We start from the raw sequence: 23,486 nt of genomic DNA, 5'->3' as shown, positions 1-23,486 counted from the left end.
GACAATCGGGTGCTAGTCTGATACAAAGTTAGCGATCAGTGTAGCAGGCCAAGGGATATGGCCCGATTATGATTTGAAAGAACGCTGTTCTTCGACGATCCTCGCAGTCTCTGAACTCGCTCAGTATCGCGTGACTTCTGGACCTAGATACAAGACTTCCGCAACGCCTGACAACGCCTCCGCAAACGCCGCAGCTAAATCCATCCATCCATCCATCCATCCATCCACCCTCAGACAAACAAATCCACTCCTCCAAAACAAAAACTCTAACAAGCACAACCCTCCTGCCCCTTGTCCCCGCCAGCCTTAGCATTAAGATTGACCTTACTACTATCCGCGCCCGCCATAATCGCCGCCTGTGTCCCAGCTCCAGCGGCAGCATTGGCGCCTGCTCGCCCACCCTTCAAGCTGGCCTCGGGTATCGCGTTCGCGATGGCGGTGAAGACCTCACTGACGTTCAAGCCCGACTTGGCCGAGGTCTCGAAGAACAATAACCCTTCTTCCTCTGCATAAGCTTTAGCCTCTTTGGTCGAGACTTTCCTCACAGCACCCTCATCCGCCGCAGGTTTCACCGCCGCAGGTTTCACCGCCGCCGCCGCCGCCGCCTCCCCTTGCCCATCCTCCTCCCCATCAGCCCCCTCCTCTTCCTCAGCATCAGGGCCATCATCCCCCTCAGCCAAATCAACCTTGTTCCCAACCAAACACACCACAATCCCCGGACTAGCCTGCCTCTGCAACTCCGCCACCCAATGCCTCGCCTTCCCCAACGAGCTCGCACGGGTAACATCATACACCACCAACGCCGCCTGCGCATTACGATAATACATCGGCGCCAAGGAGGCGAAACGTTCCTGGCCCGCGGTATCCCAGATTTCAAACTTGATGGTGCGGGTCGGGAGGTGGGTTTTTTGGGTCAGGAAGGCGGCGCCGATGGTGGGTTCTTTGTTGGGTTGGAAGTCGTTGTTGACGAAGCGGAGGACGAGGGAGGACTGTGGTTAGCATGGGTGTTAGTGGTGGCACAATAGATCTGGACATGTATGGTGGTAGATAGATAGATAGGATGGGCTTACCTTTCCTACTGCCGCTTCGCCGAGTAGAACGAGCTTGACACTACTGCTCGGCTTCGGGGCCGCAGCAGCCTGTGTCGAGTCCGCCATGTTCGATGAGCTTGTCGAGGTTGTTGCGAGTGATGGTGGTGAAGCAGGTTTATTCGCCCGAAGGCTTCGGCCGACGTTGTAGGAGCTCACTTTGATGGTCTGTTGAGTGAAAGTAATAGTAGAGGCCCCACTGACTGATCTCGTTCGCCTGTCCGATTGTGCAGCTTTTGATATTGGTGTGGCGATGGTGGTGGCACAGGCGCAATATCAGAAGCTTCGGAACGATTGCCTGAACGATGCAGCGTCACAGGGTAGCACAGCATGATTGCAGAAGCGGAACTTGCCGCTCACATATTCACTAACAGCCGACCAGGATCTAGTGAAGTGGTACAGACTGCCCTGCTCGTGTTGCCGTCGTCGTCTGCACACATCCATTCACAAATATAACTAAAAATTCCTATACAACAGCTATTACAAACCCCCTTCCGCACCTAGGCGGGAAAGGGAAATCATGATATCGAACCAGCTCACCACGACAAGGAATAACACAGAGGGAGACCATGAGCCTACGACCTCGATCAGAAGATGCGCAAAGGAAAAAACCCCCCTCACCCCTCTCTTTCTTTCTTTCATTCCTCCTCCTCACACCTCCTCCGTAAATCGACTCCCCCGACTATGCTCCAAACTCCCGGGCGTCTCACTCCGCTCAAAACTCGCCACCGCCGGACTCGTCCCCGCAGGCCCAAACCCCTCCATCCCAGGCGAAGAAGCCGTAGCAGCAGGCGTAGACATCCGATACGGACCAGGACCATGCACAGTCGGAGTCCGACGGGGACCAGGCGAGAGCGTCATTTCCTCCTTCCCTGCCGCTGCCCCAGCAACTCCTGCACCTCCTTCTCCAATGGCAGCAGAAGCAGTCCCCGGCTCAAAAGGGTTCTCAGGCGGTGAACTCCCCTCGCCGCCATAGAAGCCGGTACTATCCCTGTAAAAAGAAGTCGTGCTAAGATTATTCTCCTGCGATTGCAAGGGCATGGCATAAGGCACCCCACCAGCAGCCGCCGCACCGCCTCCTCCTCCAACCCCAGCCCCAGCCCCAACCGCGCTCATCCCGGGACTAAAACTCGACGGCATCTTCCTCCCCGTGCCCGCCACCCTCTCGAAACTCCGCTCCGTCCCCGCACCCGCCGTATCCTGACTCCGGTTCTGATGTCGAAACAGTGCCGGCACGGCGCCGAAAACCGGCATCAGGCCTGCACGCTCCGCCATGCCCGGTCCACGAGATACTGAAGATACTTGGTCGTTGGTGGGTGAAACGCCGGTGTTGGCGGGCAGAGCCTGGTGGCCGCCTTGGGCTTTTCCGCGGGACCAGCGGAGGAAGAGCATGGCGATTAGGAGGATTACGGCGAGGCCTGCCGCGCCGCCTACGACGCCGCCTGCTATGGTGCCGGGGGGTGCGGTGTTGTTATTATTGTTGTTGCTGTTGTCGTTCGAGCTGGCGGCACTACTGGTACTGCTTGATGATGCGGACGTCTGCGTGCTTTGGCCGTTGACGCCAGCTCCGACGCCTACTGGTGCGCTAGTAACGCTTTGTCCGTTCAAATTTGTGCTCGTGGGGCTCGGTGATTGGTAGGATGTCAAGGCGGATCCATCACTGCCTGTCGTGGTGAGGTAGCTACCGCTGGCGGCTGGGATGGTGGTCTGAAAACCATTCGCAAACGTCGTCGCATAAGCTTCGTTGGAACGTGAGATCGTGACCAGAGTGCCATCCTCGAGAGTAGAAAGGTAGAATGCCGCGCCTAGAGTCAGTGATGAGGTCGACGATGAGTCTGTCGTGGATGATTCGTCACTTGAAGCAGTTCGTGATGCCGAGCTGGCGAGGTTGATAGTAGTCGAGGTAGTAAAAGTCTTGCCGTCTGAGAGGAACAGATATTCCGACGTAGTGAGGTTCTGCGAAGTCGAACCAGTCGCGCTCAGTCCCGTCGTCAAAGACCCAGATCTAGTCGTTGTAGCAGAGGTGGAATTGGTAGAAGTACCACTGACTGTACCACTCGCTGCAGCAGGTGAGAGACCTATGAGACCGTCCGAAGTGTTCGCGGAGCTGGTGGATGATATCCCGGTGCCCGAACTTGTAGAGGACTGCGTACTGTTTTCCGACGAAGAAGAGATGGCCGAGCTCCCAACAGAAGTGCTCGCGCTGGAGGAGATGACAGCGCTCGGGCTGATACTCAAGGCGGCTGTACTCACCACCGTCGAGATCGTAGCCGTACTGGAGAAAGTGGCCTGGCCAGAGATTGAGGATGTGGTGGTAGAGACGGCGGTCGTGCTCCCATCAATCGCAACAGCCGCCGCGACTGTGACACTCAAAACCTGCTCCAATGATGACGATCCTGTGCCTGCTGCCTGACGCTTCCGCAACTCAGCATAACTGTCCACCGCCCCAATAGCCTGGTTATGTATTTGCAAATGCACCTCCTCGATATGCTGCGGCACCTGTCGTGTAGGGGCCGAATGCCATTGTATCGGTGAGATGTGCTCGACTACGTGCGAATGTGTGCCGGCAGAGACCTCATCTGCATACACGACATCTCCAAAGTCTGCCGTCTCAACCACCTTTCTCCGTTTCTGCGGCGGCGCCATACTGTCGTCCATGTGCTGGCCCCTTGATGCTCTGCCAACTTCTCTGTCCGGCTGCCTAGTACCGGTTGGCGTCCCGGCTAGTCGAGAGATATTGCGAGGCCCTTGTATGCGTTCGATGTCGAGTGAAGTGTAGATATATGAGGATGAAATCCGCGTGGTCTACAGTCGTGATCCCGCAACAAGGCTGATATGCGTAAGGTCGAAGGAGGGCGAAAACGAGTGGACGCCGAACCCGACCTTGCGAGTCCGACCACGTGAGTATTGCCGAATTATTGCGACAGCGTGCCGGTCGATTAGTTGCCGCTGATGACTCTATGTCCCAACCAGTCGAGATGTCGAGAGAAAGTAATGTGCAGTGGTGAAATGGATGAAACAATAATGCGTTGTGATGCGACGTAGAGTGCAAGAAGGCTGCTGTGCCAGAGACCCGAAACGTTGTGCCGAGCGAGTGAAAGGCAAGACAAGTTGCTGCTACTGTACTGCTGCGCCTTTCCTGCCAGGTACGACGACACGACGCGAAAAAGCCGGGTAAAAGCGAACGGTGGCCAGACGAATATCCTGTTGTCAGTGGGTGATCCCCTCCGTCCTATCGCTGCTACTGCTGCCACTCGGTGGCGAAAGAAAGCCCACAGCGATCGAAGGTGCTGGCTGCAGTTGTCAACTCGACCAACTCAAGCGCAAGTGTTTCATACAACGGTCGACTGCTCGCAATGGCGAAGGTTTGAATCGGGGGCAAAGGCTATGATCAGAATAGGGTACCGCCTTTGCACTTTGCCTTTCCCACGCCACAGCTAACGAATCCAAGCCGGCCTGCCTCCCGAGGTGGAGGTCGTGAGGGTTTTGATTGGTTGATGGGATTCTTGCTCGACTCCACTATAGATTGAACGATTGCAGGTTGGAGATTGAGACTTCGTGTGTAGAATGAATTGATGGGCAAAGGCCGGGATCTCAACAGGCAACGCCAATGTCTTCATACATGCATGCACGTGTTGTTTGGTATAGCTTGTCGCGACTATCATTACTAATTACTATTCCATCAAACGCGACAGAAACAACACGATCTATTCCTAATTCCCATCGCACCCCCCTCGCCACGAGTTGCACTTCAAAAAACCCGCTTGGCTCAAACTAGTCCTGCAGGTCCAAACGCTCTCTGCATTTCCAATAGTGCTTCCGAGCCCCGCCAAAAGGCAAATCTCGCTTGACACGGTCTGTGCGCACATTTGCAATGACAGCAGATGGGTCCGGCCGTTATAACTCACCCGAACAGATCATCTGATCTGCTTATGCTTACTGTAGAGTCGTGATATATCTACATGAAACGGTGGGAAGAGAAAGCTGCCGTCACGTCAGGACTGAACTTCCGCTAGACCAGCATCGAATTCGAGGGAAAGCGCAGCAAGATTCCACGAGTCTTCGAGGAGGAGCGCAAGCGCCTCTACATGGGCTAATTTCCGGAATCTTGCTGAACATGAAGTCGTACATGGTATGATCCCTATGCGTCTTCTGCCTTCCAATCTCCGCCGTGCGACCACGTCCGGTAGACCTGCGAAAGACTCGTAATCGCACTACGCATCGTCTGCAAGCCATGCCATTGCTCCAGAAATGGACTTCTGGCCCGCCGATAAGGTCAATGATAGCATCTAGTCCCGACTGCTGATTTAATCGATGATGAGTCGCGATTGTGGTGCCAGCATGAGGCGTCATCCGACCCTCGTGGTTTGCACGTATGATCCATCATCAAAGAACTGCATGATCGACTTATCAAGAGTCGTAGGAGGCAGCTCATTCCTGCTGCCGAGCTGAAGGCGAAGTGTTTCTGTCCTTGATAGCGCAATTTTGTCGAACACTCCATGAAGCAAACATTCACCCCTCGTCAAAGAACCCAGCATCACTACCATCATCGCTCTCGAGCGGTGCAGCCGCCGCCGCAGCTTTCCTCCGTTCCCGTCTATTACCCACCACCAACTCCGCCTTCGCCAGGGCCTTCTGTTGCGATTTCGTCTTCTTGGGCACCGCATCCTTCGCTCCATCCTTCCTGTTCTTCTTCTTCTGAATCTCCAGCCTCTCCACCACCCGTGAATCCGCGACGTCTTCGGCCTGATCCAGCTTGCCCTCGCGCAGAGCCTCAAGTGTACCGTCAACCACGCATTGTCGCACACGCTCCCACATCTCCCGATCACCTAGCCTTGTAAACCCTTCCTTCGCCTCGCCATCAGCCTCCGGACTACCTCCCGCAGTCTCATCCCTATCCCCATCCATCTTCTTCTTCCGTGGAAAAAGCGGCACATACTCCCTCTCCAACGGAAAATAAACAGCATACATAACATCCACCTCCGCCTCCCCCAACAACCTCTCCAGCACCCCCCTCGCCTCTCCTCCCCCACCCCGCTCCGCCTCAGCTACCTCCTGCACCCTCTTCCTCAAAAACTTCACCCTCTTCCCCGCCCTCTGCCGCTCAAAAAACCTCACCTTATGCCACCGTCCAATAACCTCGCTCCTTCTCTTCCTGCGTTCCGTCTCCCCCAATTCCGTCTCAGCACTCCTCAGCGCCCGCTCCTTCTCCTCCCGGATCGTGGCGGGGAGCGCATCGTTATGTTCGAGTCCTCGGCGTAGACTGCGGATTCGTGCTTTCAGGTCGTGGACCGTGTGGGCTTTTTTGAACGAGGCGCCTTTTATATGGGCGGGTTTTTCTTTGCGCGGGCGTTTGGTGGGGCGTTGTTGGTTGGAGTCGGGGGGGACGAGGGCAAGGCGGGAGGGGTGGGTGTGCGGTTCGTCGCGGGGGCGTTTGTTTGACATGTTGGCCGTATTGCACCGTATAGGAGTAGCGACTGGAAGCGGAGGAGTTGTGCATGTGAAAGTGCTTTTGTTAGTCGGGAAAATTGTAGATGACTAAGCCCATGTCATGTCTCGGGAAAGGGACAAACTGACGACAACGTGCAATTGTCGCAGTACATCCTCTACACCAATCCGCGCCGTTGATCGGTGCATATCCCACCATCGCATCATCACGAGATCATCGTAGCGCCAGCAGCAATGATGAACCTACTCTACCACTCCCTCGCCTTCTACCTCACCCTGACTCCCGCCCTCTCCGCCTCCCACCCATCATCCTCCTCCTCCCCCTCAGCAACAGCCACCAAATCGGCGCACGTCACCACCAGCGCCGCAGCCTGCACCATCCGCTCCCCCAACACCCACGCCTTCTTCGACCTCAACCCCCTGCACCTCCAACATCCCGAAGACAGCAAAGCCAAGCACCCGCGCTCCAACTCCTGGAATGCCTCGGGCTATGATCTAGGCTACAACTTCACCATGAACTTCTGCGGGAGCGTGATTGAGGATCTGAGTGATAAGGGAGGGGTGGTGGGCGTGGAGAAGGCGGGTTGGGGGGATGTGGGAGCTTATTATGAGCAAGGCGGCAAGATCTACAGCTTGGGTCAGATGAACGACCGGCCGATTTTCAGGGGCAGGAAGCTGGTGATGAATTATACCGATGGTTCGCCCTGTGGACGGGATGTTGGCAAGAGGGAGCATGTGATTGAAGATCTAGGCAGGAGGGAAATCATCGGCGGCGACGATGACGACGATGATGATGACGACGAAGACGAAGACGACGACAACAAGAAGAAGAAGAAGCCACCGAAAAAAGGCGCCAGCAAACCCTCCCACGACAACGACGACGAGGACTCGCCAAAGAAAGGCGCCGGTGCATCGATCCAGCGCAAATCAACCATCATCTCCTTCCTCTGCGACCGCGACCCCCTCTCCCCCCTCCTCACCCTCTCCTTCATCTCCGCCTCGCCAGACGAATGCACCTACGTCTTCGAAGCCCGGAGTTCCGCGTCTTGCAGCGGGATCGAGACGGCGAAGCAGACACTTTCCCCCTCGGGAGTTTTCGGGGTGATAGTGCTGATAGCCGTGCTCGTGTACTTGGTTGGAGGGTGCGTGTACAGTCGTATGGTGCTGCATCAGAGGGGGTGGCAGCAGTTGCCTAATTATGGGCTTTGGGCGGCTGTGGGGGGGTTTCTCAAGGTAAGAAATCGCCCGCGCGACTTTTCTCTTCCACGATTGACGGGCCTTTCGGTACTGACACTTGGTGATGTAGGATATCTTCATCATCCTCACATCTTCTTGTACCCGCCTCTTCCCGTCCCGAAGAGGCTACACGCGTGTGAATGGCGGTCTGGGCCGCGGTGGGGGGAACGGGAGAGGGAGGGGCGATAGCGATGCGGAGAACCGACTTATAGATGAGTTGAATGAGGAGTGGGATGATTGAAGAGGGTTCGGGCTGTGTTCTGCATTGTTTTTGGTCTTGGGGGGGTTTGGCGTATTGGATAGGTATGGCAGTCCAGATTCCAGCTCGCCGACCCTGGCTCGTGAGCATTTGGGAAAAGTTGGTGTAAGGGAATTAGATTGCGTTACTTATCTGCGATGTAGGACTATATTGAAATTCAACAACGAAGGCGAGCGATCGCACAAGCCCTCACTTCCGCACAACTGCCCTTCTCAGTAGCGGCGCCTCTGACTTCGTTAGAACCTCGCCGTCAATCCCAGTAATCTCATCCCTTTCGATGAGACCTCACGCTCCCCCGTACTTTTTCCGCGCTTCCCCGCATCAGCACCAGGCCCCAGCATACACCCCCACTCCTCTTCCCCCCCTACGCCTGACGAAACCCCGCCTCGTCCCACCAGCTAGCGGAAACTCCTCAGCTCGATCCACAGGCTGTCGTACAGCACCGGGGATATGGTGGGAATCTGGCCAGGCACCTATGCCATTGCACGGGAAGGGTAGGAGTCTGTCTAGTGCAGTCTCCTTGTCATCGTCGTGTGGCGAGTAGGGCAGCCAGACACAAACATATACATAAGCGTTCCGATCTCGACTGAGACTTGGATACTGCCGGCTTTGGCAACGTCGTTTGATCCCGTCTGTCTGGGCTTGCAGCACTGCGTACTCTTGATGGCGGTCGTGTACCGGCAACGGCTCTGCTATCTTCGGAGCTGATGTCGACGGGCCTTGGGACACTTCTGCAGGTGGGTATTTCACTTTTTTCTTGACTGGTGTATCGAGGTCTGTTAGGCTTGTGGTGGGAGACAAGCGGTGCTTGCGCAGAGGCGCTGGGGGAAATTCTGCATCGTCGTGCTGCTGTTGTTGGGGTGTTCGTGCCGGCTCTGTATGCACTGCAGCCCTCGCTTTCTTCCTGCCTATCTGATCTGGTGAGAGGTCCAGTCGTTGGACTGGACGCTTTCTTGGGACGGTGGCGGGTGGCAGAGTGGGAGCAGTCAGCCCAGCAGTTTCATCCCTTGCAACTGAAGAGCGATGTAATATCACCTGTTCGGCTTGATCATGGGTGGTAGGCAGCTGCGCAGGAGTTGTGGTGCTCCGGACGTCCTCCTCTTCCGCTTCCTGCTTAGACGTAGTGATTCCCATGACCCTTGCGCTGCCGTCGTATCAATGATGTGCTTCAGAAGACACGACCTCGTGCCCATGTAGCTCTCAGATCTGGTCAGGATCACTGGAGATGACTTCCTCGATATGCTGATAGTCTATGCAGTCCAGACAAGCAAGTCGATGCGACACCATTCCAGATCTCGGGACAGCCAGAATATGAGTGTCGCGAATGTGACGGACTGTTGCTTGATGTTTCTCGAGAGGCTTGCTGAGATATAGTGTGTGTGCTTCAAGTTCCGTTCTCTACCTCTGCCATATTCACGGAAGCAATCCATTCCATTTATCATCCTCTTCGGCCTCGTCCTCGCAGTCACTAAGTACCACAGTCCAGTCCAGTAGAATCACAATCCCGGCAGCCAGACGGTCGAAAATTCCACTCGCTGCAACAGCCACAGCATTTCCTCAACTCCTGCCCTTCCCAAACAACTTCCCACCCAGCTTCGAGACCTTCCTCACATCCCTTAAAGTCAAACTAACCCTCGTCCCCCTCACATTCCTCCCACCAGCCTTCACAATCCCCTCCCGATCCCCCAATAGATTCCAATTCGCCACCGTCCCCTCCCGCAACCCCACATCCTCCTCCACCTCCGCAATCCCATGTAACGTCTCCGTATAAGCAGCCCCGAACGTCACGAGCAAAGACCGGGGTTCCTGCAGGATCCGCCAACTCCCTTCATTTCTACTTTCCTCCTCAACACCCTCACCCTCCTTACGACTCTCACCCTCACCCTCCGCCATGTGCCCAGAAGCAATCTTAGCAGTAACGTGCAACACCACACTGGCCCCCAAACTAACCGTCGCAACAACAGGCCAATACGCCCCCCCATCCTCATGCGGCATAATCCCCTGACCGGGAAGGTACTCGTTAATAAGACAATGATTCACATCCCCATGCGTCGAACCCTGAATAACTCCCAGAGCCTGAATCCTACTCACCACTGGGTCCTGAAGCCAAGACGGTAACGATGATGCAGAGGAGGAGGTGATGAGAGTGTTAGTTGCCGTGAGCCGGGCAGGCCAGGCCTGGAGGCGACGATGGGAGAGCGCGATCCATTTATTCGGCGGGATGCTTTCCAAAATCTTGGCTTCTTCTGCTTTCGTGATGAAGTTGGGGATGTAGAAGATACTCTCCGGTGGACCGGGGACACGGTGGCGGTCCTGCATCCTGGGATGAGACAATCGGGATTTCCTTTCCTGTCGTGCCTGGGTGTATCTTGTCGGATTTCGTTCAGACAGCTGACTTTGAGGTCAACGCCACCAAAGCGACTCTATTCCTCCCATTATCTGTGTGTATGTGGCTGGAGTGACAAATCATGTGCGGTGTGAACGAGGTGAAGAGACAGCGAGATGGGTCCGTGCGCACATATGCATGAATGTGCCAACGAGAAAAACTGGCTATCAAGATGCTTCAGGGAGGAGCAGGTCACATGGCAAACGCCTGTGACAAGCAACCCGGAGCCTATATCACGGCGTATGTACAGACAGCATGCCGGCTTCCTTCAGCCAGCCCCATGGCGAGCGAGAAAACTAGTCAACTCTCTCTAACTTATCACACTCCACCCTCGACGATCCGCCCAAGACCGAGAACACACCAAAACCCCACATCCTTCTTCACCTTCTCCCCGCCACCACCACCACCACCACTAACAACACTCCTACCAGCCCTCTTCTCAACCCCAAGAACCTCACCACCACCCTCCTTTTCCTCCACGACCTCCCACTCCGCCCGAACAAACACCGGAACCTCCAACACCTCATCACCCTCCTCCAGCCTCTCCCTCTCCATCTCCGCCTCAGTTTTGGGAACAATACTAGACCCCGCTGTGAGAGACCCGGCGACAACCTCCACAACAACGGAAGTCGAACTCCGAGACCTCTCCCACACTTTCCCTGCTTCGGGCTGGCGATCGCCTGCTTCATCGGCGACTGATATGCCTGCGTTATTCCTACCCGTCAATGACGCCATAGCTGCCTGTCTTCCGCCGTCGTTCCGGGTTGTGGAAAACGACGAGGAAGTGGTGCTAGTAGAAAGAGCCTCATCCCAAACATCACCCGCCGGCCCCACCGTAAAAGTAGGACACAGAATCGTGACACGCGAGGCCACTCGACCCGGTGTCGTTGTTGGTGTCGCGAGGGTGATATTCACAGTCTCGAAGATCGGATTGCGGACGGTAAGGATGTATTGGTATGCGGTATGCGGCCGTAACGTAGGTTGTTCAGCCACGTCTGTAGGCCTTAGACGGAAGGAAGGGTGGGATAGTAGTGGGGAAGGCGCATGGAGTGGTTTGATGGAGAGGCGGGGGACGTGGTTTTGTGCCAGTAAGCGGATCTTGTAGCGGAGGTTGTTGACTTTTGGGTCTGGACGCGAGAGGAATTGGCGGCATGTTCTGCAGCGTCTTCCTTTTCGCGTTCGTAGTGGTGTCGCGGCTGGCCAGAGATCGTCCAGATGTCGTGCATTATTGTTGTGGGCGGATGACAATCGCTGCTCCGGCGCTGTAGTATCCTCCCAAGAGAGTCCCTCGATCTGCTGCAGCAATGCGTCCTCGGCCAACTTGTCGTCCTGGCCATATGTGACGGCGCCTTCACTCTCCCCTCCAGCCTCCCTCATCGGCTGCGGCTTCTCCCGACTCTTCTTCAGCGCATTGACAGACAGCCCACCATAGATACTCATAATCCGAGCCAGATTAGCAGGCGACCCATATGGACTACTGCCATAAGCAGCCTGAGGATCTCCCGCCTCACTAAGCTGTGCTTTGTAGAATGTGAGGAGCTTGTCGAAAGCATCCTCCCGGCCATAGCGCTGCGTGTAGGTCTTCTTCGTCACATCGCCTCCGCTGTCCGTTCGGGACGTGATGCGGCTCTTCCTCTGCTTGGCCAGTTGCTCTGTAATCTTCGTGGACTTGCTGAACTGCACGCCGATGTCCAGCGAGCTCCAATCACAATACTGACATTGCAAAAGATATGCTTCCTCCCCAGCAGCATCACTGGGTTTCAACCTCTCACTGCCATTCTTCTCCTGCGGCATGACAGCTACAGCCAAGAGGGCCGTGCATACTGGGCAATTGCAACAGTTCCTCGCGCATCTACATCCACACACGTCAGCCAATCCTCAAGCTGGCCAGATGTGCTGTTCCAAGCTCACCCGCCTACCTATTTCCATCCGCCTTCACCGTACTACTCGGCACCTCGAACAGGCACTGCGGACAGTACCAGTTGATGATCTCCTCGCCATAGCATATGGGGCAGCGAATTGCGTCGCATTCGTCGCAGAAGAGCAGGTGGTCGAGGGGGTAGAGGGCGTATTCGGCGCGTGGGTCGTGGGAATTGAAGGTCGTGTCTTCGTCTGTGGTGTTGTTGCTGGGTGCTGTCGAGGTACGTCGTGCGGGTGTGATGATTGGGGTGGAGGAGGCGAGATCAGAGCAGGGGCATGAGTAGTGGGTGTAAGGGAAGGTCGCCGCCATGCTTGACGTGGCCTTGAATATGATATGTTCATGAAACAATTTATGCGAGTGCATGTGAGATACCCCGATTCCGACAGGGTCTAGATTCTGGAGGACCGTGCGTTTCTAACCATTGAACAGGAGTTACACCGCAACCAAAGCAATCGATATACGATCAAGAAACAATCTCAACCATGTCATTCGTTACCAATATCGACCCTGCATTGACGAGACCGGATCAGATAGTCTTGGAGAATCTGTTCCAGGACATCCATCGGAGAAAGACTAGCTCAATCACAGAGGAGACGAAGCAAGCCAAGACATTCACGCCACAATCCAAGCCAGAGAAGGAAGTTACGCAACCCGCACCTAATGGCGGCTACACAACCTCCAAAACCCGGGACGATACCGACCTCACCATCCTGAAATCCTTCAACGGCCCCACCAATCCATCCTTCGAGCCCACCATCTTCACGATCTGGAACGCCACCGACATCCACCCGAGCCTAAACAAGTACATAATCCGGCCCTACACCCACCTCGCCACCACCATCCTCCGCCACCCAACCGACGTCGTCTTCCTCTCCCACATCCTATTGTACACCACCACCATCCTGCCCTCGGCAATCTACCTCTTCATCCCCGGAAACTTCACCTGGATCCATGGCGTCCTGCATACAGTCTTTACCATGTGGTGTGCCGGCCCTTTCACCCTAATGCTGCATAACCATATCCACAACAACGGGATCTTGCGCAAGGATAGTCTGGTTTGTAGATGGTTGGACTGGGCGTTTCCCTATGTGCTTGAGCCGTTGATGGGACATACATGGGACTCGTATTTCTACCACCACGTCAAGCATCATCATGTCGAAGGGAATGGTAAGCCATCTCTTCATATTCTCTGGCTTTTGACAGCCCGCTAGGCATACTGACCTGCAGTATAGGACCCAACGACCTCTCCTCAACCGTCCGCTACCAACGCGACGACCCCTGGCACTTCGCCCACTACTTCTTCCGCTTCTTCCTCCTCATCTGGGCCGATTTACCTTTGTACTTCCTCCGCAAAAAAAAACCTGGTCTCGCCCTCCGCGCCTTCCTCTCCGAAGTAATAAGCTACGCCTTCTACTTCACCATGACCTACTACCTCAGCCCCCACGCCTCGACCTTCGTCTTCCTAATCCCCTTCGCCCTCCTCCGCGTGGGCCTAATGGTCGGCAACTGGGGCCAACACGCCCTCGTGGATGAAATCGAACCGGATAGTGATTTCAGGAGTAGTATTACCCTTATCGACGTCGCCGTAAGCATGCTCATACCCATCGCTACAAAAGATCATTCCGACCCACTAACGCATCTGCAGTCAAACCGCCACTCCTTCAACGACGGCTACCACACCGCCCACCACCTCAACCCCTTGCGACACTGGCGGGACCAACCCTCCCACTTCCTCGCCTCCAAAACAGCCTATAGTCAAGGCCGAGCCCTGGTTTTCCACGATATAGATTATATCATGCTTACGATCAAGCTTCTGAGTAAAGATTACAGTTATATAGCTAGACGCTTTGTGCCGATTAGTGAGGAGCAGGCTGGGATGACGGTGGGGGAGGTGGAGGCGATATTGAAGACGAAGGTCAGGAAGTTTAGTAAGGAGGAGATTAATGGGAAGTGGAAGGCGTGAGAGTGTACACGGGACTATGACAGCGTCACGCGTATGCCAGACGACTTTCCCACAGCCAACTTCCGCCGGTCATTCGCACAGACAGCATGGCATCACTTCAAGTACAAACTACGTCGTAGAGACACTGGCAAATACGAAGACTCTCATGATTCCTGGTGCCCACTATCGAGCCACAGAAGGATCCAGGGTGTCCCGCGGAAAACATTCTCGCGGAGTTGTGACTGGGTATGTGAGCAAGCCTGTGGTTGGGAGACTGAAGCCAGCAGTATAGAGCTAGATAGCAGAGAATGGTCATGCGCGATATACAGAGAAACGAGACCGGCCGTGAATTGAAATCAAAAGTGGTATCTACACCAAACCTCAATCCCCGCAAGAGAAAGTTCTACGCTGAAGCAGCAGCGCGCCTCTGAGCCCATCATCCAACTAGCAACCCACGAGGGACAACCCCAACATCGACGCCTTGTCATCCGATCAAATACCCGTGGCCGTGAAAATACGCTAAATCACTGACTCCCAAAAAGAACCTCCCAATCCGTACTCTCGGCCACCAGATCTCCAGACCAATCAAATTCATCAACCATTTCCTCCACCTTCTTCTCATCCCCACCCGCACCACCATCCTCATCCCCATCCCCCGCCTCACCCATCTCCCTGTCCCTATCGTCCCCAATCGCCAACCCCTCAGCCATCCTCGCCAACCCCTCCGGCACATGCCCCTGCACCCCCGTCCCCCAATAATCATACTCGAAATTGATCCTCAGCCTCTCCAACGGCGAAAGCTCGCTCTCCTTGCTACTCAACTCGCTACTCGGAGGCGTTAGTTCCGGGGAGGAGCTGTGCGACGAGAGGGTGCGGCGGAGACCCCAGTCAATGTTATCTAGGTCTACGGGGTCGAAGTCGGTGAGGGTTAGGTCGGTCCAGGATTCTATGCCGGAGGTTTGGTCGCTGTTGAAGGCTGAGGGGAGGAGTTGGGAGACGAAGTCGTCGTCATCTTCGGTGGTGGTGTTTGCATCGGACAGAGTCTCGGATGCCTGCTGAGGAGGCGGCTCGAAGCCCATCTTCGCTTCGATGACTTCTCGCAAAGTCTTTTCCTTGACAGACGCCGCGACTTCAGAAGCTTTACCTTGCGCCTTGACGCTTGAACTGCCAGCTTGCGGCGTACCGATTTCCTGCTTGATCATCGGAGTATTGCTCACATCACGCTTCATGCTCGCACCAGCCAAAGGCTTGGTAGCAATCTTCGTCTCACGCTTGGGTCGGACAGCCAACGGCACACCTTCCTGATCAACCCCAAGCGCGCTCGCCGCATTCTCCAGCATGAAAGCCAACGGATCCTTGACAGGACTATGCTCGTCCTCATCGTGCTTTCGCAACAGTTCCTCCGTCTCGAAACCTTTGGCATTGGCTTCGCACAGCACATCCTTGCACCTCCAGCCCTTGGCCCGCGATTCGCTCTCTTGCTCGGTCTTGACAGGCACAGGTTGCGCCTTTCGCATCTGCTCCGGGGTCTGCGAGGTCTTGGGCCCATTGCTGGGACTCGCCATCATACCACTCGGAGTTCCGGCTTGCCCAGCAGGCGTCGACTCCTGGCTATCTGGCTGGCCAGTCCTGCGCTTCTTGCTAGGAGGGAATTTGAGTTTGTCGGGCGTCAACTCACTACGGCCATCGTACTTCGGCACACCATGCGGACTCGGATCCGAGCCAGGCCAGTCGAAACTCTTGTTCTCTATCGGCGCGGGCGGTGCTTTCGAGTTCGAGGACGCCTTCCTGATATGCCCCTGCTGCGAGGCGCTCTGACCCATGGCAGTTGCCTGTTGCTGTTGCTGCTTGCCCGTGAACGACGGTTGACGCTGAAGTCCTGGTTGTGGTTGCTGAGCCTGAGCCTGCCTTGCCTCAGCCTGCGCCTTCTGCTCGTCCATTCGGTCTTTTGTTGCCTTCAACTCGCGGAAGTACACCTGCAGCATGAGCTCCAGCTGTTTCAAGTCGTGCAGACTCAAGCTCAAGTAATCCCTAATAGCACCCGAGGCGTCCTTGGCATTTTGATTGACCAACAGTCTGGCCCTCATGACACCCATCAGTTTCTTCTCAAACCCCGGTAGCTGCGCGGCGACGACATAGGTTGTCTCCATCTTAGCTACAGGCATCCACAGTCGCCTAAGGACCTCCTGAGCTTGTTCGAGAGTCTGGGCATCAACTGGAATAGGAGGACCTTTGGGATTGGTCCTCGCTACTTCAGTCATCATGTTCTTCAGCTTCTGCTGTAGCATACTCATGTTATTTGACGCTGTTCCTGAAGTCTGAGGGCCAGGCTGTTGCTGTGGTCCGGTACCGGCAGAGCTAGACTGCTGCGGCGTGGATAGCCCCATCTGCGCTCTTTTCAACGCTTCCGCCTGTTGCCGATTCTTGATCTCCTGCATAACATTTCTCTGCTGCTCGGGAGACATGTTGTTGTACTGCTCGATCTGCATCTGCGACATCCCAGCTGTCTGTGCTTGCGGCTTCTTCTGCTGTGCTTGACTGACCTTCGCTGTCGCAGCTTGCGGCATCTGAGCCTGCCTGTTGGCGGATGCGTTTGGGTTTGGAATTTCCATGATATCGTCGCTGTCGCTACCCTGCTGTTGTGGCCGTTTCTGACCAGGCATTGGCGTCGCTTGAGTTGGCTGTTGAGGTCGTGGTGGCTGTTGCTGACCTCGCGAACCCTGCTGGTTAGCCCCGTTCTGGTTCTGCTGTTGAGCACGCTTCAGTTGTGCATTTCTGATTGCCTCCTGCTGCTGTTGCTGCTGCTGCTGGGTGAGCATTCTGGCGTGCGCCTCGCGCCGCTTCTGAATCAAGGCGCCGCGAATCTGCTCGTCTGACATATTTGCCGTGCTAGGGTTGCGCTGCCTGATTTCAACTAAGTCGGCGGCATTAGGCATCGGGACGTTCGGTGCTGCTCTGTTCATCTGTGCTTGATTCAGCTGCATCTGGCCAGTATTCGCATTGCCCTGTTCCACAGACTGCATCGGAGCGGTCGGCGGTACCATCTGAGCTTGTGGCGCCTGTCCATTGGGCATCTGCATGTTCGACAGGCCATTGATAGTAGCACCAGGCTGCTGACGATTGCCTTGCTGAGCCTGTTGTGCTTGCAGCCTTGCCATGTTCGCACGAAGCTGCTTGCCGCCTTCATTGAGCTCCTCCGGATGTGCTTGAAACCACTGGTCCTGGAGATGCTGTACCTTCTCCAACGTCCCAGGCGGCAACGAGTTCCTATTGAGCCCAAGATGGTGCTTCAGCGAGCCCCAGGTCTTCAGATTATCCGGCACAAGATCTTTAATGCCTAACTGTGGTAGTATCTGTGGTGGATATGGACGGAGACTCATGGCTTGTAGCCTGAACTCCTGGTTTTTCTGCAGGCGTTGCATTTGCACGGGGTCGAATTGTGCAGGCTGCTGGTTTGGAGGGGGCTGCGAGTTGAATTGCGGTACAGCGGAAGTCATAGCTGGTGGAACGCCGTTCAAACCCGAGAGTTGATTTGGTGGAACTGCATTCAAGCTCATATTCGGTGGTAGGCCAGACTGTTGACCGAGTCGTGCCACTGCTTCGAAGGCTTGCTTCGGTCCTTGCCCAGATGTCAATGCTCGCATGAACTCTGCGCGCTGGGCCTCCGACATAGTACGCATCCGAGTAGTGATTTCAGGACGTGCCACGAACTGTTTGATAGAATCCAAGCGCTGCTGATTCATTACCTGTGGGCCTTGATTAGGTTGTTGCACACCTGCGCTGTTCTGGTTCATCATCTGCTGATGATGCTGCATCAATTGTGTGGCCGAGTTCGCAGGCGTCTGAGGAGTCTGTTGTACCCTGTTTTGCTGAGGTGTACCAGGTCCATTCTGACCAGGAGGCACCATTGGTCTGTTCAACATTGACATGGCAGGACTGTTGAGCTGGCCAGCCGGACCGCCGTTGAGTACGTTTGGAGCATTCAGTCCGCCGGGCTGGCCACGGAGCTGCTGTTGCTGCTGTAACGCCTGCCTTTGTGCGAGCAGATTTTGCTGTTGCATCCGCTGCTGTTGTTGCTGCTGCAGTAACATACGCTGCATCTGGTCTTGCTGTGGGTTGTTATTCTGGGTGCCCAGCATCTGCGGATTGACGTTCTGCGGAAGACCTCCCATGCTGAAGTTGTTGTTGTTGCTTGCTGGCACAACTTGCTCACCAGACTCCTGCAACTTCAGTGCGTTGGCCTGCTGGCCCAGAATACTGGAGAAGTCGATATTGGCCCCGCCAGCCTGTGCCCCTGACAGCTGCGAGGTGCCTCCATTTGTCTGCAAACCACCGAGTTGCTGCTGCTGACCTTGTCTTCTGCGGGTGATGATCTCTCTCGCGCGCGAAAGAAGCAGCCGCGTCAAAGGGTCTTGGCCTCTGGCAGCAAAGTTCTGGCGTTCAGGTTCTGACATGCGGGCCAAGAGTGACTGGCGAATGCTGTTCTGCTGATCCTCAGGCATATTATTCTTCAACTGCTGAGCCACTTTAGACAATTCCTGAGGATCCACTTGTTGGAGCTGCATGCGAGAATCAAGATTGCCATTCATCTGCTGCATGTTGCCAGCGTTCATGTTCGGCATCTGGGTCGGCATTCCGGAATTCTGCAGGGCAGCAGGGTCAATGTTGCCTTGCTGCGGCTGCTGAAGAGATGCGGGTTGCATCTGACGCTGCAGATGTGCCAGCATAGCCGGGTTCTGTGGGTTGCCGTTCATGCTCACCTGACCGTTCGCCATCCCCATGCCACTATTGGGTAGATTCATACCGGCCATGGAGTTGTTCGGCATGCTGTTCATGCCATTGCCGTTCGGCATTTGCAGGCTGAGTTGACCGTTCTGTATACCTTCCTGTCGCTTCTGCTGAATGTCTCGAAGCTTACCTTGCATATGTTGGAAGTACTCTTCCTTGCTCTGAGTTTGTTGAATGGTGCGTGACTCAAACAAAAGTGCGACTTCAAGGCATTGCTTCCACCCATTACCAAGGAGACGTAAGGCGCTCACACTAAAGCCGACACCGGTCAGTATATTTCCAGCAACACATCTAATATGAGAGGCATTTCGTGATGGCTTACACTTGCATAGTCATACCCGCACGCTGACCCATGTCGAATGTGGACTGCCATCCTTGACCGAGTGCGGTCTTTCCTTCCGTCAGCTGCTTCGCAATGACAGCATACACTTGCTGGTGCTCATTTGTAGGCTGCGCTCGCTGCATTGTGTTTATGTTCGGCATTATGCCGCCGGGCGGCATATTGAGCTGCTCCATGGCGATTCTGCGTGTCCTTGACTGGTGTCGTCTGATAAGGCACTCCGAGTACAGTCTAGATTGCCAGTCCTTGTTCGCACGGTATGTAATGTGGCAATGAAGTCGAGGAGATGTAAGAACACGGGCTCGCGAATTGGATCTTGCAAGAGCAGCGGTGGCACACACGACCGCCCCTGGAAGCACAAGCGCGCTGTCTATGCCGAAAGCCGCTGAAGACGCTCAGCTGTTTGGCCGAGCTCGAACGTAGTGACCAGCGATATCTTGTGTCAAATTTATGGGTGCATAGCCAGCGAAGAAGCAAGAGACAAGTTGTGTGGCGAACAAGACCAGGAGTTGGAGGTACGCACGCGTAGGCGGCCTCTCCTTGACAGTGAGGCGGGCAAGAAGGCTTGCGTCGCCCTATCCCGATACCTTCCTCGTGCGATACTTACAGTGAATTGGCGGTTTCGGGTGTATCGATATCCAGCTCCAGTGCTCCTGTGGACAACTGAGAAGTGAGAGAATCGTATGCCTTCAGTTCGGTTGAAGTTATTGAGGAGGTTCTCTTGGTCACCGGACTCAGTGGTAAGGCTGAAAGCTAATGCATGGCGGTGTCCTGTCGTGAAGGTAAGCTGATTTCTCCTCGACAAGATTGATAGTTCCAGATGGCATGGAATGGCAATCTAATGTCCGCACCCTCCACAAGCAGCTCACAAGCACAAAAGATTGGAAATGGAAGTCGAGAACTCGCAGAATACCAGATTGAAGGCGCAAAGATGATTTACGGAGCAGCTGATCTCATGCAGGACGAACGGGGATCGCCAACGGAACGGACGCTAGTGGTGTGTAACAGGGAACGGCCCTTGGGATGTCTCTCACACACGTCCAGATTGGGAGCAGATGCCCTTCAGAAAATGGATCCAGTATTCCCAGCGAAAAACGTACTTTATCGCACTACTTGATTGCCAACAGCAGACAAGGCACGTATTGGTGGAGCTACAGTGTAAATCACGAGAGTTGATCCGCCCGTCTCGGCGCCTCCCCGCGCTCTGGAATTAGCGCAGCCATGAAATTGAGTTGACCAGGATCGGCCTTCAAGTATCGCATCTATAGCGTCCCCGTAGACTACCTCACAGAAGCAAGTCCAGAAATCGAGTTCTTGTTGAAAAGTCAAGCAACCTCTCGCGCGTCCACCCCACTGAAATTTCTTCCAGAAGTTATGGCATCTAAGAACGCGGCATGCCGTTCTTCGGGGGCGACAGACGTCCGTGTGGCACATCCGTGAATTCCTTTGTTATGTATGTAAGTCTGTTAGTCGTCTACCACCATTAAGCATCTTGACCGTTCACGTCAGGCGGTTTAAGGCATCACTGCAGGTACCTCTCGTCACTGCTGCCTTCACAATTGACATCTCACTCAAGGATTGAGTAAGCCAAGGTGCTGAACGTTGCCATAGTCACATTGCGTAGCCTTATATGCCGGGGATACGAATATCCCTCGAATACTTCCGCTACAAGTTGCATTCAGACGCCCTCATCCACAGTCTCCATCCACACAGTTATGGACCGCTTTACAGCATTGATTGGTGGGGAACACAATCTACCTCCAATCAGCGCAAGAGCTGAGCCGCTCGAGCATGAACAAAAACAGACCAATGGTGCAGCTATGCACGATCTCGATGGTCTTCCTCCGCCTGAAGTGATCATATCTCGCAACAGAGTGTTCGAAGAAGAGGCTTGGGAATGGAGAAAACGTAGAGTGCAGATTGCCAACGAAGCTAATGCGGCTCATCACAGCATCGGTCCTGCCATGCCACAGCCCCTGGTCAACCAGCCTGAACTCGACACAACATCTATGGCTCACATGGGTGAATCCGCCCCACGCGGCTTCGCATTCAGTCCTTTTGTGGCGGTCACCAAGTTCTGTTACAAATACGTCCCCAAACAGTACTCGCAGGCTCTTGCCTCAGCTTTTGTACGTCCACTCCTTTCGCTGCGAGAGCTTCATCACTGATCAACAACACAGTGGGACAGTAACAAGATCTACGAGCGTGGGTGGGACCTGTACTACATCCACAGCGCCCACGAGCTATCAGGAAAGCCACACACATACGTCTCACAGTACCAATTTCAAGCACTACTTGACGAAGTCAACCACGCCTTCCCAAAGGCAGACATCAAGCTCGGAGACGACATACGCGAGGAGGGCATGGTTTTAGACTTTGACAGCCTTCCGGATGAGCTCCGTCCTCGCTGTCTAGGCCGCTTACAGTCTCGTGAGCAGTACGACACTTGGATGCTCGAAGCACCCATCACACCAAAGTCGGGCAAGATGCCCGCCGATCGAAGTCTTGAGGCGTTCAGGGCCATGCTCGAGGCGACTGCGGAGCTCGGCAAGGCGAAGTCCAAGGCAAAGAAGAGAGCGAGTCATCAAATGGTAATCCAGAGCAGGCAAGATATGGGAAAGCAGGTCTTACGGGCTCAGCGTCGCTTGGGACTGAAAAAGAAGAACGATGTCGATGATCTAGAGCGCAGCATGGCGAAGCTCGACATTACTGCTTTCGACCCGACCAAGCTTGCGCCGTTTCCGTTTGAAGATGATGCCATCATTATTGCTGTAGACGTTGAGGCATACGAGCGATCGGCAAGGATTATCACTGAAGTTGGCATCGCCACACTCGACACTCGCGACCTCCACGACACACCTCCAGGCGCTATTGGCCAAGACTGTGGGTGGAACAAACACATCCGCGGGCGTCACTTCCGTGTCATTGAGCACAAGCATCTATGCAACCACGAATTCGTGCAAGGCTGCCCAGATCGCTTCGAATTCGGCCAGAGCGAATTCGTGAGCAGCGCGGACCTGGCCTCGACTCTTACTTCCTGCTTCCACGAGCCGTTCAGCAAGAAAGCAGCCGACGGTACTCTTCTCCCTTCTACAAGCGGCGAAGACAAGCGCAATCTCATTCTGCTGGGCCACGATATCGGCCAGGACGTCCAGTTTCTCCACAGCATCGGCTTCTCTGTCCTCAATCGTGGTAATCTGACCGATACCTTTGACACTGCTGCAATGTTCAAGTCTCTTACCAAAGACGTCAACCCAACATCACTCGGCAGAATCCTTTCGAACTTCGACATGATGGGCTGGCATCTGCACAATGCAGGCAATGACGCTGTATACACACTCCAGGCTATGCTGGCCATCTGCATCAAGGACGCTATGAGCCACGACGAGGAGGAGGCTGTATCTCAACGTGAAGCTGTGAACCAGCAGCGTACGAATGTAGCGGTAGACGCAGCACTCGAGCGTCGCGCGGATGAGATGGAGGGGTGGGACCTACCTGATGGCGAGGATGGTGGTGTGGCTATTGTGCCTAAAGAGGAAGACTACGAGTCGAAGAAGACCAAGGCTGCTCGAGCTCTACATGGTCCGCCTCGTCCGCCGCCAGTGTCTGCCCGTGGATTGTACACAACCGGTGGAGCACCTCTGGATGTGTAGAAGAAGGGTCAGATTTGACGAGTGGTAAGACTAGGGCTCGCAGGAGCTTGTTATGAACATTCAAAACTATATCAGCCATAGCTGATGACCAAAGAGTTGCTTTTGGCCATTGCAGTTTTTCCAGTCTAGAAGATCATCTCGTGGCTAGAGTCAAACCTGACTGGACCATGGGACGGATGTGGGCGAGCTGTCCATAAGAATCATGATAACGAAAAATGCAGTACTTACCATAATGATCTCACGTGAGCAAAGCGGTCTAGAAGAGAGCACTAACGTGCGTCCGACGCTGTCATCTTACGAACTCTCCATCCCCCGCAAACCAAAAGTAGATTCGTTGCCTTGCATCCCTACGTTGTATCTTTCATCGTATTCATCGGGGTGGGAGGCGACTAATAAGTCACAAACAAAAGAGATTACGGAGGTGC

At 54.8% G+C, this 23,486-nt stretch overlaps 9 protein-coding genes across 9 annotated transcripts; 3 read left to right on the top strand and 6 right to left on the bottom strand.

The window, feature by feature from the left end:
* Positions 1 to 266: 266 nt before the first annotated feature.
* On the bottom strand, positions 267 to 1,157 carry VPS21 (Vacuolar protein sorting-associated protein 21; the record flags this gene model as incomplete). Its single annotated transcript, XM_064842722.1, has 2 exons — positions 267 to 989; positions 1,071 to 1,157. 2 exons carry the CDS (start codon positions 1,155 to 1,157, stop codon positions 267 to 269), a joined length of 810 nt encoding a protein of 269 aa, XP_064689719.1.
* Positions 1,158 to 1,739: 582 nt separating this feature from the next.
* Positions 1,740 to 3,734, bottom strand: LTS14_010044 (uncharacterized protein; the record flags this gene model as incomplete). Its single annotated transcript, XM_064842721.1, has 1 exon — positions 1,740 to 3,734. One exon carries the CDS (start codon positions 3,732 to 3,734, stop codon positions 1,740 to 1,742), a length of 1,995 nt encoding a protein of 664 aa, XP_064689718.1.
* A 1,866-nt stretch (positions 3,735 to 5,600) lies between these two features.
* LTS14_010043 (uncharacterized protein) lies at positions 5,601 to 6,533 on the bottom strand (the record flags this gene model as incomplete). The annotated part of the gene is made up of 1 exon (XM_064842720.1): positions 5,601 to 6,533. One exon carries the CDS (start codon positions 6,531 to 6,533, stop codon positions 5,601 to 5,603), a length of 933 nt encoding a protein of 310 aa, XP_064689717.1.
* Positions 6,534 to 6,770: 237 nt separating this feature from the next.
* On the top strand, positions 6,771 to 8,013 carry MRL1 (Cation-independent mannose-6-phosphate receptor CI-MPR; the record flags this gene model as incomplete). Its single annotated transcript, XM_064842719.1, has 2 exons — positions 6,771 to 7,769; positions 7,843 to 8,013. 2 exons carry the CDS (start codon positions 6,771 to 6,773, stop codon positions 8,011 to 8,013), a joined length of 1,170 nt encoding a protein of 389 aa, XP_064689716.1.
* Positions 8,014 to 9,588: 1,575 nt separating this feature from the next.
* On the bottom strand, positions 9,589 to 10,350 carry LTS14_010041 (uncharacterized protein; the record flags this gene model as incomplete). Its single annotated transcript, XM_064842718.1, has 1 exon — positions 9,589 to 10,350. One exon carries the CDS (start codon positions 10,348 to 10,350, stop codon positions 9,589 to 9,591), a length of 762 nt encoding a protein of 253 aa, XP_064689715.1.
* A 385-nt stretch (positions 10,351 to 10,735) lies between these two features.
* LTS14_010040 (uncharacterized protein) lies at positions 10,736 to 12,647 on the bottom strand (the record flags this gene model as incomplete). Its single annotated transcript, XM_064842717.1, has 2 exons — positions 10,736 to 12,269; positions 12,337 to 12,647. The coding sequence occupies 2 exons, from the start codon at positions 12,645 to 12,647 to the stop codon at positions 10,736 to 10,738; spliced, it is 1,845 nt and encodes a 614-aa protein (XP_064689714.1).
* Positions 12,648 to 12,820: 173 nt separating this feature from the next.
* On the top strand, positions 12,821 to 14,301 carry LTS14_010039 (uncharacterized protein; the record flags this gene model as incomplete). Its single annotated transcript, XM_064842716.1, has 3 exons — positions 12,821 to 13,505; positions 13,571 to 13,923; positions 13,984 to 14,301. The coding sequence occupies 3 exons, from the start codon at positions 12,821 to 12,823 to the stop codon at positions 14,299 to 14,301; spliced, it is 1,356 nt and encodes a 451-aa protein (XP_064689713.1).
* A 503-nt stretch (positions 14,302 to 14,804) lies between these two features.
* Positions 14,805 to 19,584, bottom strand: LTS14_010038 (uncharacterized protein; the record flags this gene model as incomplete). The annotated part of the gene is made up of 2 exons (XM_064842715.1): positions 14,805 to 19,320; positions 19,391 to 19,584. The coding sequence occupies 2 exons, from the start codon at positions 19,582 to 19,584 to the stop codon at positions 14,805 to 14,807; spliced, it is 4,710 nt and encodes a 1,569-aa protein (XP_064689712.1).
* Positions 19,585 to 21,123: 1,539 nt separating this feature from the next.
* LTS14_010037 (uncharacterized protein) lies at positions 21,124 to 23,061 on the top strand (the record flags this gene model as incomplete). The annotated part of the gene is made up of 2 exons (XM_064842714.1): positions 21,124 to 21,537; positions 21,589 to 23,061. The coding sequence occupies 2 exons, from the start codon at positions 21,124 to 21,126 to the stop codon at positions 23,059 to 23,061; spliced, it is 1,887 nt and encodes a 628-aa protein (XP_064689711.1).
* Positions 23,062 to 23,486: the final 425 nt, after the last annotated feature.

Source organism: Recurvomyces mirabilis (assembly GCF_035927965.1).
Source record: "Recurvomyces mirabilis strain CCFEE 5264 chromosome Unknown scaffold_36, whole genome shotgun sequence".
Taxonomy (NCBI): Eukaryota; Fungi; Ascomycota; class Dothideomycetes; order Mycosphaerellales; family Teratosphaeriaceae; genus Recurvomyces; species Recurvomyces mirabilis.
Note: the sequence above shows the minus strand (reverse complement) of the source record. Positions and strands in the feature narration are given on the sequence as shown.